General features: G+C 55.7%; 1 protein-coding gene across 2 annotated transcripts; it reads right to left on the reverse strand.

The window, feature by feature from the left end:
- Positions 1-304: 304 nt before the first annotated feature.
- Positions 305-9773, reverse strand: PIGS (phosphatidylinositol glycan anchor biosynthesis class S). 2 transcript variants are annotated; one of them, XM_003770045.4, is made up of 12 exons: positions 9612-9773; positions 8969-9108; positions 8780-8891; positions 5913-6002; positions 5683-5774; positions 5331-5538; positions 5029-5171; positions 4808-4922; positions 4136-4281; positions 3669-3769; positions 2872-3082; positions 305-920 (listed from the first exon to the last, which is right to left on the reverse strand). In XM_003770045.4, exons 1-12 carry the CDS (start codon positions 9715-9717, stop codon positions 645-647), a joined length of 1740 nt encoding a protein of 579 aa, XP_003770093.2. In that variant the 5' UTR covers positions 9718-9773; the 3' UTR covers positions 305-644. The 2 variants fall into 2 exon arrangements, with proteins under 2 accessions (XP_003770093.2, XP_031823543.1); XM_031967683.1 differs by lacking the exon at positions 9612-9773 and adding an exon at positions 9210-9361.
- Positions 9774-14007: the final 4234 nt, after the last annotated feature.

The following is a 14007-nucleotide window of genomic DNA, read 5'->3' on the forward strand; positions in this document are numbered from 1 at the left end:
CCAGCCGGCACCCCCTCCCCAAGGCCTGGGATTCCAGGCTCCCCCACCACTGCTGCCTCAGCCATCCTGGAGAGCTCAGCTGTGGCTCCGGGCGCCAGCAGCACGTTGGTCCTTTCCTGCCTGCACCCTTCCAAGGAGGCAGGGCCAGAGGGTCTCCCGTTCTGTGGCTTCTTTCTCTGCCCACGTTGGCCACACACATGAAGAAACCCCCCCCCAACGGCGGCGTGCCACCGTTTTGTAGCCCAAGTCTTACCTTAAAGATCACTTTAAACCAGAGTGAATAAAGTAAGCAAATAATGGCAGATGAGTTGACCCTAAGACTTTTATTTCCTTTTCAGTTTTCTCCCTTTCTTACCCTCCCAACCCACCAACTGGCCTGTCCCTTCTGAGGGAACTAAATGAGAGCGAACCCAGGGCAGAGGATTTCTTGGAGGGCCTTCCCTTCACCCAACCCCCCACCCCCCACCCCCGAAGGCCTGGCCTCTACCCAAAAGGACCCACAGGGTGAAGGGACAAAGGACAGGAGGACAAGGGCTCTCCTGGTGGGACAGGGCTACTCCTGGGAGCAGCAATTAATCTGCTCTCCAAGCCGTCACTCCCACAAAGCAGGGAACCCTTTGCCCCGTTCTCCCTGCCTGGCACACTCAGTCCACCTTTTCAATATCCTTCCTGGCTTTTTGGTTCTCCACAATAATCTTGATCATGGAGAGAAAAATGGGCACTGCCATGGGCAGGAAGAGGGGAATATAGATGGCAAACTTCTGGTCATCAGGAAAGTAGAGGAGGTGAAGAAGGGAAGGGTCAAAGAAGGCCTTCTCTGAGGATGTCACCGCCTCCCGGCTGTAACGGAAAGCAAGCTCCAGGTTCCCAGCAGACAGCTCCACCACTGCCTCCTGGATGGCATCCACTGCTCGGTATACCTGGGCAGAAGGACACCAGTCAGCGGGGGGCCAAGGTAGGCCTGAGGACAGGGAAGGGGCTCTGGTGCCCGCATACCAGGGCTGAGTCCCTTAGGACAACCTCAGTCACAAAGGGGAAGGGCAAAAGGGCGGGCTGCTCCAGGGGTCGCCAGGACCCATTGGGGGGCTACCAACACCCTCCACAGCAATGTGCAGAGGCCAGGCAGTCACCCGAGGAGGCGGAGGCTACAATTCAGACACTCCTTGCCCATCCTCAAGCTGGCAGACTTCCATCTGGTCTCCCCGACCCCTTGAGTCAGAGGCCACGCTACGGCTTTCCTCTCACTTCAACCATGTGCTCCCTCCCTCCTGCCACCAAGAAAACCTGAGCCCATCTACTGTCACGGGAGACACCCCCCTCCCCCGGCACGGGCGCTGACAGGACCACTGCTCCCTATCTCTCTCTCAGAGCCTCCCTGCCTCCACCACCACCATCCTCCTTTGGGGTTTCACTGGATCCTCCTAAAGCTTACTGCCGGGCCCGTCTCCAAGCTGCGCCCCCCTCGAGAGATCCAGCCCTGGCCAGGTCACGTCCCCACCCCAAGCCTGCATGTACACTGGGGGGTCTACACGGGGACATTCCTCAGGGATTCGGGACCCCCCAGAGACGGGAGGGTCAAGGACAAAGCCTTGAGATCCCACAACCAAGTGCTGGAAGCCCAAGGAACCCTCTGGGCCCCTCCAGACGGGGCCATCTCCATTCCGCTCCTCAACGGGGGGCCCACACTTTATATGGCACCCAGCCCTTAATGGAGCCAATTGCAATCCCAATCCCTGATCCCCATAGCGGCTCCTCCCTCCACTGCAGTGCTCCTCCCTCTCTCCATCTTAATTTTGATCTTCAATCCCTTCCTCAACCCTGTCCTCCAACCTCATCCCCTCCTCCCTCTGTCACGCCCCCCTAGAGATGCCAGTTTGGATGGGACTCTCCCCGGCCCAGGAGCCTGGCCGACCGATGACCACACCCACACCCCTGCCTTGCCCCGCCCACATAGGAGAGAGGACGCCCCCAGCTCCCTGCCCCTTCTGGTGATCTGCCCCCCCAAAGCTGTTCCAAACCTTCCCTCTCCCCTCTGGCCGCTAGGTGGCACCCTGATGCGCCTCAGGCCCAGGGGACCCTGTTTCCAGGGGGGTGGAAGGTCAGGGCCTCACTAGGAGGAAGGGTGGGAGGAGGGGCAGCAGAGGCTGTGCCAGGGATATCTCTGCCGATGCTCTGACCAGATGCCCGCCTCACTGCCATGTTACAGATGAGGAAACCGAGGCTGACTGGCTCAGTGCCTGCCCGGGCCCCAGCACTGCCCGACGGGCCGTGTCTCACCCACGCCCCCCTCTGCCGGTGGCCTGGGAGCTCAAAGAAGGGGCTGATACCAGCCTCTCTGGAGAGGGGAGGGAAGGGAAGGGGAGGGGCCCGGCCCGGCCTGCCCAGCGCCGAGGGCACACAGTCCATGGCCGTTGGCTTTGTTTGTCACCAGGGAGGTTCATTAGGACGGAATTGTGGAGCAGGGCAATGCGTACTACTGGGATGTCCAGCAGAGAGCACTAGCTGTGGGTCAGAAATCCTGGGTTCAAGTCCTGCCTCCCAACATTTACCTCGGGCACAATCTCAGGTAGGTCTTGGCCCCCTGCCTGGGGCTCAGTTTCCCTCTCTGCCAGACATGGGAGCAGCCTCAGGTCAGGTCTCCCCCTCTCCCCCACTAGATCTAGGACCCTCCCCTGCCCCAAGTTACCTGCCCGGTGCCAGGCTGGCACCTGCACGAACCATGCCCGGCCCGGCCCATGCTCCCTCCTCCTCGGGGCCTTGGAGAACATTCCGCCCTCGCTCTGGGCCAGCCGTGGGAGGCTGCAAGGTTCAGGAGGACAGACCCCACCCGAGCCCAGGCTGGGCCAGCGCATCCCCACCCCCAGCACGCACCTCTGAAGCCACATTGTCCTTGATGACGATGTTGCCGATCTTGTCCAGCAGCTCAGCCAGGGAGGTCAGCGTGGTGACGACCGTGGCCACGTTCTCCACGGTGCGGGCCCACACCAGCCGGTCCACCTCCCAGGAGCGCAGCCCTTCGCGGGGAGGGTCTCCCAGAAGGAAGTTTTCCGGCATTTGGGGGGGTGGGATCCCAAAGAGCAGCCTGAGGCACAGGGAGGAGAGGCAGAGCTAGGGCTGGGCGGCGGGCAGGACACACCGGCCAAAAGCTGGGCCCGTGAGGGGATGGCCTGGGAGGAGCCCCCGAGGACAGGCCCGTGTCCGAGACCTCCCCCGACCCCCCGCTCCCTGCAGGGTCAGCCCAGGAATGCGTGCTGGGCTGATGTCCGCCAAACCCGACACCCGGGCTGAGCCTCCTGAAGCCGAAAGGAAGCTGGGGTCCTAGAAGAGGCGGCATCTGGGGACTTGGATGGTGACCGAGAGCTGGAGGAAATGCCCCCGCCCTGAGTCCATCAGTGCTGCCCTTGGCGGCTGAACCCCAGAGACAGCTGAGACCGCCCCTGCTCTCAGGGGCGGTGCTGCTCCCCAAAGGAAAGGAAACCCCCCATACACACACTTCAGGCCCCTTCTGCTGCAACCTGGGGCCAGGGTCCCAGAAGTCGCATTCTGACGTGAACCTTCCCTCACCTCTTGCTCTCCGGACCCAGGGAGGGACACTCCCCCAGGGGGCCAAGCAGAGGCCCCAGAACCAGGCCCCCCCGCCCCATCCCTTCTCCCCCCAGGGCCCTCACCGCATCTGGGACAGGAACACCTCCATCACGGGGACCATGTCCACATCCACTTTCACGGGGTACTTTGTGGTGTTGTAGGCACTGGGGTCAACGTTGTATACCTGGAGAGAGAAGACTGTCACCGGAAACGAGGAAGGAAACAATGACCCATCTCGGGCCCAGAAGACCCTTGGCTGGGGCCCAACGGGGAAGAGGGGGTGGGGAGGCAGCGACGGCAGGGCAGACCCTGGGCTGCACCCCGGATGTGCTCCAAGGACCCTCTGCTCCCCAGGGAAGGGGCAGGAAGTGACGGAGATGGCACCAAACAGAGACGCATCAGACTGGCAGGAGTCGCGGACCACCCTTGGGGAGCCCCCACACCCCCAGACGCTCCCAAGGACAGCCCGGGACAGAAGTCGGGGCCAGAGGAGCCACAGAAGGAGCTCTGGGTGAGCCGGGCGGAGGGCAGAGGAGGGCAGGCCCATTACCATGATGCCGCCCCAGCGCGGGCTATGGAAGGCATTGGTGGCCACCCGGGCGCCGTCCTTGTCCTGGATATACAGCGGGGAGTGGGCCCGCTCGGGTACGTACAGGAGGAAGTTGATGACGGGGTAGAGGGAGGTGGCCCTGGATCCTGGGGGAGGAGGACATGGAAGGCCAGCTCCCAGGCTGCCCTAAAGTCCGCCAGCCCCCATGCAGGCCCCCGACCACAGCATCTCTCCCCTCCCACAAACTCTTTGGGGATGATGTCGAAGCTGCCCTGGCCCGTGCTGGGGCAAAGGGGGGGCCCTCAGTCAGAACAAGGGGCAGCCCCGGGCCCAGCACCTCTTAAGCATCAACAACTGCATGGCCCCGGTCTGTGAAATCCCCAATGTCATCAATCAAGATTCATTTCTTTTCCATAACCCCCCTCTCTCCCATGTGCCTGGAGAGTGAGAAACAAAGTTCTCAGAGACTTTCCTGCTGAGGGAAAGGACGACAGAAGCCTCGTGGGGACCCAGGGACAAAGCGGGAGGATCCTGCCCAAGCTGCTTCATGGCTGCTGCCCCCAGCTTCCTCTCTGGCCAAGCTCCCACCACCACCCCTGACCCAAACCCCTGCTAGGGTCTGGAAGGTGCCATCAGTGCCCCCCCCCCCCAGGGGCCCCTCCAGGGGCTCACCCAAGCGAGCCTCCACAGGATTGATGACGTGGGGGAGGCTGTAAGCCGCCAAGGTGTAGCTGGACGAGGCCGCGTCAAAGCGAGGAGTCACCCCGAGCATGGCGTAATACAGGATCTGGGGGAGGCGGAGAGGAGCTGGCCGGTGACTGAGGCCCTCCGAGGTCCCCTGAAGGCCGCCTGGGCCAGGCAGCCCTTTCTCTGGCACCCCTTGCACCCCTCACCTGAGAGTCCATGGAGAAGTTGCCCACCACGCTGAGCAGGGACAGGAAGGGCTGCACGTAATTCTCCACGGCCCCCTCTATGTCCCAGTGGACTTCGTGGGACTTGGGATCAGGGTTCAGTAAGCTGAAGGTGATCTCGTAGCCTGCAGAGGAAGAGGAGTGGGGAGGTCCTGCAAGGCTGGGCCTGGATTTCTGACCGTTCCAAAGGGAGCACCCGGGGCCTTAGTTGGGCCTGGCCCGCCTCACTCCCAGGCAGCCGGGAGGAGGACAAGCCCACCGTGTGCTCACGCTCACTCGCCTACCCAGGCTAGACTTGAGGGGCCGCCTCTTGTCCAAGCTCACTTTGTCCTCGGGGAGGCGGTCGCCCAGGGCGGCGGCCAGGACCTCATCAGTCAGTGACATGGACTGAGCCACCTGCAGTATCCTCTGTCCCATCACCGTCAGGGCCTGCCGCACCTGGGTCCCCCGAACGAAGGCGGTCCTCTTGGGTCCGATGTAGCTCATCTTGTCCTGGGGGAGGAGAGGCGGCAGGTGGGGGGGGCACCTTGGGAAGAAGGCATCCCCCCCCACCCCTCCACATGAGATGGCGGTACATGGAAGTGACCCCTGCGAAACCCTCCAGGATCAGACGGCGACGCTTCCAGGGCTCTTTACCTTGGGGAGCAGCGAGGATTTCTCAGGGATCACAAATATGTTGAGTGAGCCCAATGTATCCTCCTTTGGCAAAGGTAGCGCAGCTTCAGCCTCTGAGGAAAAAAGCAGCCAATGGGACAGAGCCCCGCTGCCCCCCCCCCCAGAAGACACGGACACCCCCCACCAGCCGAGGTGCTCCCCAGAAAAGCAAAGGGAAACCAGGCCCAGGCCCCTGCGGGCACCCCCCGAACCTTCAATAGTGTCCTTCTTGAAGGCCTTCTCCTCATGGGAGCCCGCCATGCGGTAGGCCAGCTGGAAGCGGCACTTGAGCTTCATTTTGCCTGAGGGGCAAGGAAGCAGGGGCTGAGGGCTGACCCTCAGGACAGGTCCCTGACATGGGCCCATTCGCCTGCACTTTCCTGCTCCGGCTGTTACCCCTCCCCCCCCAATAACTCAGGGAAGACCGGGCTCAGGAGGATGATTTGACAGCTCAGATCCCACGTCCTCCTGTGCTCCTTCAGAGGAGGACCGGGCCTCAGTGGGCCCGGGGAGACGCAGGCTTTAGGAAAGGCCTCCCCCTCTAAGGTCTGCACCCAAACCAGTGCAGTCCGGTGTTCCCCTAACCCTCCTGGGAGACACTGAAAAGGCAGAGGGCATATTTATGCCCACCTGCATTTTTGATTTCCTTCACAAGCTAATTGTACAATATTTCAGAGTCTGATTCTTTTTGTACAGCAAAATAACGTTTTGGTCATGTATACTTATTGTGTATCTAATTTATATTTTAATGTATTTAACATCTACTGGTCATCCTGTCATCTGGGGGAGAAGGTGGGGGGGTAAGAGGTGAAAAAATTGGAACAAGAGGTTTGGCAATTGTTAATGCTGTAAAGTTACCCATGCATACAACCTGTAAATAAAAGGCTATTAAATAAAAAAATAAAAAAAAAAAAAAAAAAAGGCAGAGGGCTCCCAACTAAGGAAGGGCTGAAGGAGTCCAATGCCTTCCCAGGGAGGAAAGGGGGTGTGGAAGCCGGAGGTCGCTCCCTGACATGTCTGGGTTTGCCATGAACTGGGCCCAGCAGCTGACCTGGGGCAACCACCCGCTCCCCCCGCCCAGAGGATTAAATCCAGAGTCTGGGCCGATTCCTGGGGCTGACATCACCCCGTGGGCAGGCCCCCTCCTCACACAGCTTCCCGAGGAGTGTTCTAGGACAAATTCACCCCTGCACCAGGCTAAGCCTGGCAGACTAAGAAAGGGGCAATGGCTAGGAAACCCTACTCAACTCAGCATTTATTAAAATGTACAGAAAAACAGGAGGGAGCAGGGGAGGAATCGGGGGACTGGCCAAGTTTAGACAAAATACAAGCAGTCCTCACCGAACTTTTGGTCTAGCTTTCAAGAAAAAAGACCCGCAAGTGTGTGGCCTGGGCACGTCCCACAAACATATGTATCTGACTCAGCTGAGAGGTGGAAAAGTGGGTACAGAGGCAGAGGGCCTCAGGCCCATGGCCTCCTCTCTCGGGGCCTCAGTTCCCATTTCTACCCTGGCCTGGACAATCTGGCTCTCAGCCATCTACTAAGCGTCCATCTGGAAACATCTGGACGCTATTCCTTCTATCAGGGAAATGACATTTCCCACCATGAGGAGGGTGACTTCTCTGCCTCCATCTCTGTGAACATCAAGAGGGACGAATGGTGCGAAGCCTCAGTTCTCACCAAGACCATGACACGTGATGGAAAGAAGAGAAAATATCCAGACCAGTCCTGTTCTCAAGGTCCTGATCCTTGGTCAAGATCCTCGAACCCAGCACTCTGTTCCCTCTGCCCCCTGACAGATCTCTGAACTGTGAGCATGCAAACCAGCAGTGGACCCTGCTGCTTCTGGAAACTGCCTTTGGGGCTGGGGTCTCAGCAGCAGGTTCTGGTCTCCCGGGAGCCCTCGGCTGGGGCTCCAATTCAATTTCACAATCACTGATCAAAGAGCTTCTAGACACAAGGCATCCCATCCCTCTGGATGCTGGGAAGCCACAAGCACTTACGGCTACTAAGGGAAGAGGGAACTCCCCAGAGGTGGAGACAACATCCAGGGGGCAGCAGATCTGCCCAGATACCAGTCGGGGGAGGTGCTGGCAGCCAGGAAGGGGCTCTGTGCCACACAGGGCATAGAATAAATGCTGCTAATTCTGCAGGAGGCAGAGGCTGAGGGGGCCCGAGAGGAAAGAGGCCGGAGGGCAGGGCCTGAGGAGGCAGGACAAGCAGGCCTGGGAGCGGGCCAGGTGGATGCCTGCTATGAGCGCGGCAGAGCAGTCAGCTGGGCTGAAACGTGAGAAGGGAGAAAGGAGCGCCGTGAAATAAGACTGGGGAGACGGGGGGAGCCAGGCTGCTTTACAGGCCAGGGCAAGGACCTTGTTCCTGGAGAAGGTGCCTGATCCAGAGGCACGAGGGAGCCAGGGAAGACGTGGGAGCAGAGGAGGGACACAATCAGAGCCACAGGAAGAGAATCAGAGATCGGCGTGGAGGGGGCCCATCTTCAAGAGCTACTGCACTGAGTAATGCGGAGAAAAAGCAGAGGGCAGAGAGGGCGGAGGGCGAGACGTGAGGTCAGGAGGAAGAGAGGAGCTCAGATCCCAGCCCCAGTACTTACAACTGTGTGACCCTGGACAAGTCACTTCCTCACTGAGCCTCAGTTTCCTTAAATGTAAAATAGGAACAACAAGACTTGTAGTAGCCACCTCACAGCTTCTTGGGGAATCAAAGGAGATCACAGACTTCCTGGGAAAGGTCAGCCCTATCGGGACTGCTCAGGGAAACGCCCTCTCCCCCAGGGATGTTGAGGAAAATCTGTCTCTAGGCTTTTGAGGACTTATTTTCTAAACTACAAATGTAACATCCAAACAAATACACAAAAGGGGGGGAGGAGTTAGAAATGAGACCATGAATCATACTGTGGTGCTTTTAAAAGCACCTACTAACTTTCCCACGGCGGGAACAAGGCCCCCTGAACCAGCTTGACAGGACCCCGCTGCAGGACAGGAGCGGGAGCCCCAAAAGGCTGCCGGGGGTCCCCAGTCCGTCCCTGGGGGGCCGAGGGAAGCAGGGACCAGGGAGACTCACACTTCAAGGGGACATCCCGCTCATTGACAACTGTGAAGGGCAGCTTCTGCTGATCCACGATGGGCAGAGACCCCTGGATGAACACCACGGAGACGGGAACTCTGAGCCGGAGCTGAAAGGAGGGAGGAGATCAGCAGCCGCCTCGGGCCTGGCTTCGGCCGTCCCGGGCGCGCAGCCCCCGCGCCTCACCAGCATGGAGTCCAGGTGGCCGATCTGGGAGTAGGGCAGGGCAGCGCGGTAGGTCTCCGTGGTCTTCCACCACAGCGGCAGCCCCAGCATCACGGCCATGGTGGCAAAGCAGAGCGCCGCGTGTTTGCCCCGGATCTTCTCTGCGGAACGGGAGAGGCGGGGAGCGGGGCTCAGCCCGAGAGCCCGCGGGGAAGGAGGGGGAGGGAGCCCCCAGCCCGGGAGCGCTTCTGCGGCTCCTAACCTGTTTTCCTTCTCGCTAGCCTGGGAGCCGGTTGCAAGCTGCCTGGTTTCCACGGCAACCCCGATTTGCGCATTTAAGAGCCTGCTGCTGCGCAGGGGTCTCTCACACACGCACTGACACGCGCCTTCCGAGGGGGGCGCTTAAGCCGGGCCCCCGCAGCCCCCTAACACTCTGTGCGTGTGCCTCCCCCCCCCACCCCCGCATGCACACGCATGCGCATTAGCTAGGGCACAGACACCCGCATGAATGCCCAGAAACACCCGCGCGCCCCCCCCACGCGCCATGACACACCCCCTCACCCAACACCCCCCCCCCCGGGGGGGAGGGCAAGGAGGCAGCCTCTCCCCTCCCCCTCTCCGGGCCTCAGTTTCTCCCTCGCCTCCGAGGCCGGTCCCTCCACACCTGGGTCCAAGGTTAGCGCTGCCAGCGCCTGGTTCCGCTCCCGGTCCCCTCGGTCCCCCCGAGGCCGTTCCAGGCGAGCTCGCTCCGGCATCCTCCCTTCCGCCATCCTGCCTTGCCGCAGAGTACGGGCCGGCGGGGCGGGGCTGCGCCGGCGCCTTCCAATCAGAGCTCGGCGTACCTCTCCCACGGACCGGGCGGGGCCGAAGCTCGATCGCGACCAATCACGGGGCGGTATCCCCTAGCAACTCGCTCGGGCCCGCCCCTGCGCGCAGGGGGCCCTTCGCTACGGGCCGCGGCGAGGGACAGAAAAGCCGAGGGGCGCGTGAGCCAAGGCGATGCGACGTGGGGGTGGGGGTGAATGCACCTGCTCTAGCGGCTCCGGGTCTGGACCGAGGCGGGCGACGCCCGGGAAGGGGGCGATGGCGCGCGCGTGATCCGGACAGGGTCGTGCAGAAGCTCCGGGTTACGGGCCTGAGGCCACCTGCAGCCCAGAGCCCGCCCTCAAGCGCTGATTAACGGCTGCGCGCCCCCGGGGACCCGAGAGCCACCCCCACCCCCCATCTTCCCCCCTCCCCCCAGCGGGCGGAAGTTCTCCCCGGCTCCAGGCCTCAGTCGGCCTCTGGTGGCCTTCCCCATCCCTCGCTTCCGGCCTTAAGGGCGCAGGTCCAGAGATGCTGGGAACCTCGGGGTCGTCCCGCCCCGCCCACCCATTTCACAGATTAACAAACTGAGACCCGAGGGAGTAGCGCCACCCTCTCCCATTGTACAGATGAGAAAACTGAGGTTCAGAGGCCAGCAGGAGTAAACCATACGGGCCTGTGTCCCTCGTGGGGCTTGGCTGGGCGCCAGCCAGTGCGCTTCCCAGCCCCTAACGGGACGCCTCCCTTCTGCCTTCCCGGTGATTCCAGAAACACTCTCCCTTCAGATGCTCAAAGACAGATATCACTGTCTTCCCTGACAGTGAAAGACAAACTCCCCCAGTTTTCCAGCTAATCCGGCGGGACCTTACCCTTCCCCTTGCCCTTCCCCTTCCCCTTGCCCTTCCCCTTCCCCTTGCCCTTCCCTTCCCCTTCCCCTTCCCCTTCCCCTTCCCCTTCCCCTTCCCCTTCCCCTTCCCCTTCCGGCTGACTACAAGTCAGCCCCATCCTCGGGAAACTCTGGGCAGACGTGTGGCGGCCCTCTGTGGCCCACAGCCCCCCCTGTCTTAGAGGAGGTCTCACACCTCCGGGTGCTTTGTCTACGACCGGGACCTCACACCTAACGGTGCTAAGGGGATGGATAACAAAGCCTGGCTCAAACTTAGAAAGAGCCGAGTTCGAATCCCAGTGATTCAAGAACCTGAAATACGTATTACAGAATCGCACAGGTTTAACCTATATCGGATCACTTGCCGTCTAGGGGAGGAGGTGGCGGGGAAGGGAAGGAAAAAAATAGAACACAAAGTTTTGTAAAGGTGAATATGGAAAATTATCCATGTATAGATATTGAAAATAAAAAGCTTTAATTTAAAAAAAAGAAAGAAAGAAAGAATCCAGGTGGGAGATTAAAGTGGTTTAAAGTAGAGCGTTGTCCAGGTCAATGATTACCAATTATTCCTTCAAACAATGAGAAAACAATAACGATCAGAAACAATAAGAAATGTCGTACAATAAGAAAATCTAGGAGGGCAGAAAAGAAAAGAAAATCATGCAAAATGACTGCAAAGTGTATAGAAGCATCTGGAAATCAATCTACCAAGACCCTCTGGAGATTTTATATAACTACAATTACAAAGTAATCTTTAAAAAATGAAAAGAATGATTTTGTCTGAAGTACATGTATTGCTCATGGGGCAATAATTTATAGATTGAGGGCTAATGTCAATCAAAGAATCAAAGTGAAGGGGGTAGCAGAAACATTTATTAAGCACCTACTATGTACTAGGCACTGTGCTAACTGCTCTGCAAATATTGTTTTACTTGATTCTCACAATAAGGATGGCGGGTAAATGCTATGATTTCCCCCATTTTACAGATGAAGAAAGCAGACAGAGGTGCCCAGGATCACACAGCTAGCAATCTCTGAAGCTGAATTTGACCTTAGGACTTCTTGATCTATCCACTCCTCTTCCTAGTTATCTACTTATAAAGCTAGCAAAATATTAGAAATTTATTCAGTGGAACAAAAAGTCTAGAACCTTAAAGGATTTTATATTTTTTTTATTAAATTCTCCATTTAACAGCAAAAATTTTCATATTCAAAATAGAACAGAAAAAGACGTGAAATTGTGAATTTTATACTTTATACATCGCCTTTAATTTTTTTCTCTGCTTATTTACTTTTATAATTAAATTACATTTCTCCTAGAACCTGCTTTCTTTCCTCCCTCTTCTTCCCTAGCTGAAAAACAAAGAAAAACAAAATCCTTGCAACAAATACATTGTTATTGTTCAGTGTGCCTGACTCTTCCTGACCACATTTGGGGTTTTCTTGGCAAAGATCCCGGAGTGGTTTGCCATTTCTTCCTTGAGCTCCTTTTACATGAGGAAACTGAGGCAAACTGGGTTAACTGACTTGACCAGTATGCGCTGGTAAGTGTCTGAGGCTTAAGTTGAACTCAGGTCTCCCTGACTCCAGGTCCAGCAATTTATCCTTCACCGTCACGTTGCCGCCTCACACAAATCCAGAGGCAAACAAAAATTCCTATAGTAATTGCAGCCAAGATAAGTCAGTTCATACAAAATTTCCCAGATTTCTCTGAAACTTATCTTTTCACTTCTTATTCAGAAATAATGCCTTACTACATTTTTATCTTGCTGTATATCCATTCCTCAATTGATAGATAACCCTTCTGTCCTAGTTCTTTGTAAAAAGTGCTTCTACCAGGGAAGCAATAAACTGGGAAAACATTTTTACAGTCAAAGGTTCTGATAAAGGCCTCATTTCCAAAATATATAGAGAATTGACTCTAATTTATAAAAAACAGACAATTCTCAGATGAAGAAATTGAAACTATTTCTAGTCATATGAAAAGATGCTCCAAGTCATTATTAATCAGAGAAATGCAAATTAAGACAACTCTAAGATACCACTACACACCTGTCAGATTGGCTAAGATGACAGGAAAAAATAATGATGATTGTTGGAGGGGATGCGGGAAAACTGGGACATTGATGCATTGTTGGTGGAGTTGTGAACGAATCCAACCATTTTGGAGAACGATCTGGAATTATGCCCAAAAAGTTATCAAACTGTGCATACCCTTTGATCCAGCAGTGTTACTACTGGGCTTATATCCCAAAGAGATTATAAAGAAGGGAAAGGGACCTGTATGTGCACGAATGTTTGTGGCAGCCCTTTTTGTAGTGGCTAAAAACTGGAAACTGAATGGATGTCCATCAGTTGGAGAATGGCTGAATAAATTGTGGTATATGAAAATTATGGAATATTACTGTTCTGTAAGAAATGACCAACAGGATGATTTCAGAAAGGCCTGGAGAGACTTACACGAACTGATGCTGAGTGAAATGAGCAGGACCAGGAGATCATTATATACTTCAACAACAATACTATATGATGACCAGTTCTGATGGACCAGGCCATCCTCAGCAACGAGATCAACCAAATCATTTCCAATGGAGCAGTAATGAACTGAACCAGCTATGCCCAGAAAAAGAACTCTGGGAGATGACTAAAAACCATTACATTGAATTCCCAATCCCTATATTTATGCACACCTGCATTTTTGATTTCCTTCACAAGCTAATTGTACAATATTTCAGAGTCTGATTCTTTTTGTACAGCAAAATAACGTTTTGGTCATGTATACTTATTGTGTATCTAATTTATATTTTAATATATTTAACATCTACTGGTCATCCTGCCATCTAGGGGAGGGGGTGGGGGGGGGTAAGAGGTGAAAAATTGGAACAAGAGGTTTGGCAATTGTTAATGCTGTAAAGTTACCCATGCATATATCCTGTAAATAAAAGGCTATTAAATTTAAAAAAAAAAAAGTGCTTCTACCAATATTTTATTATTATGTTTGGGTCTTTTTTCTACTCCTTTGATTCCTTTAGGTCTAATAATGTATCATTAGGTCAAAGTGAGGAAGATGTAGCAATAACCTTAAGGTCCCCAGGCCTTGGGAGTGCTATAATTCTACATTGTTACCTGTCAGGTAACAATCTATTAGTCAATGATAACAAAGTTTCTGAGACAATGATGACATGCACACCAGACCACTCTTCAAATCCATCTATGAGCCACAAAATTAGCATATCAGTGACATGAAGCATCTGGTCTTTCTTTTTCCTATAAATTTATCTTCTTGCTCCCGGTTCTTTGCTAAATTCTTTTGGAACTTAGCCCACTGCAATTGGCGTTACAATTATAATAAACTTTGCCTCTTGACTTG

Source organism: Sarcophilus harrisii, chromosome 4 (genome assembly GCF_902635505.1).
Source record: "Sarcophilus harrisii chromosome 4, mSarHar1.11, whole genome shotgun sequence".
NCBI classification, from domain to species: domain Eukaryota; kingdom Metazoa; phylum Chordata; class Mammalia; order Dasyuromorphia; family Dasyuridae; genus Sarcophilus; species Sarcophilus harrisii.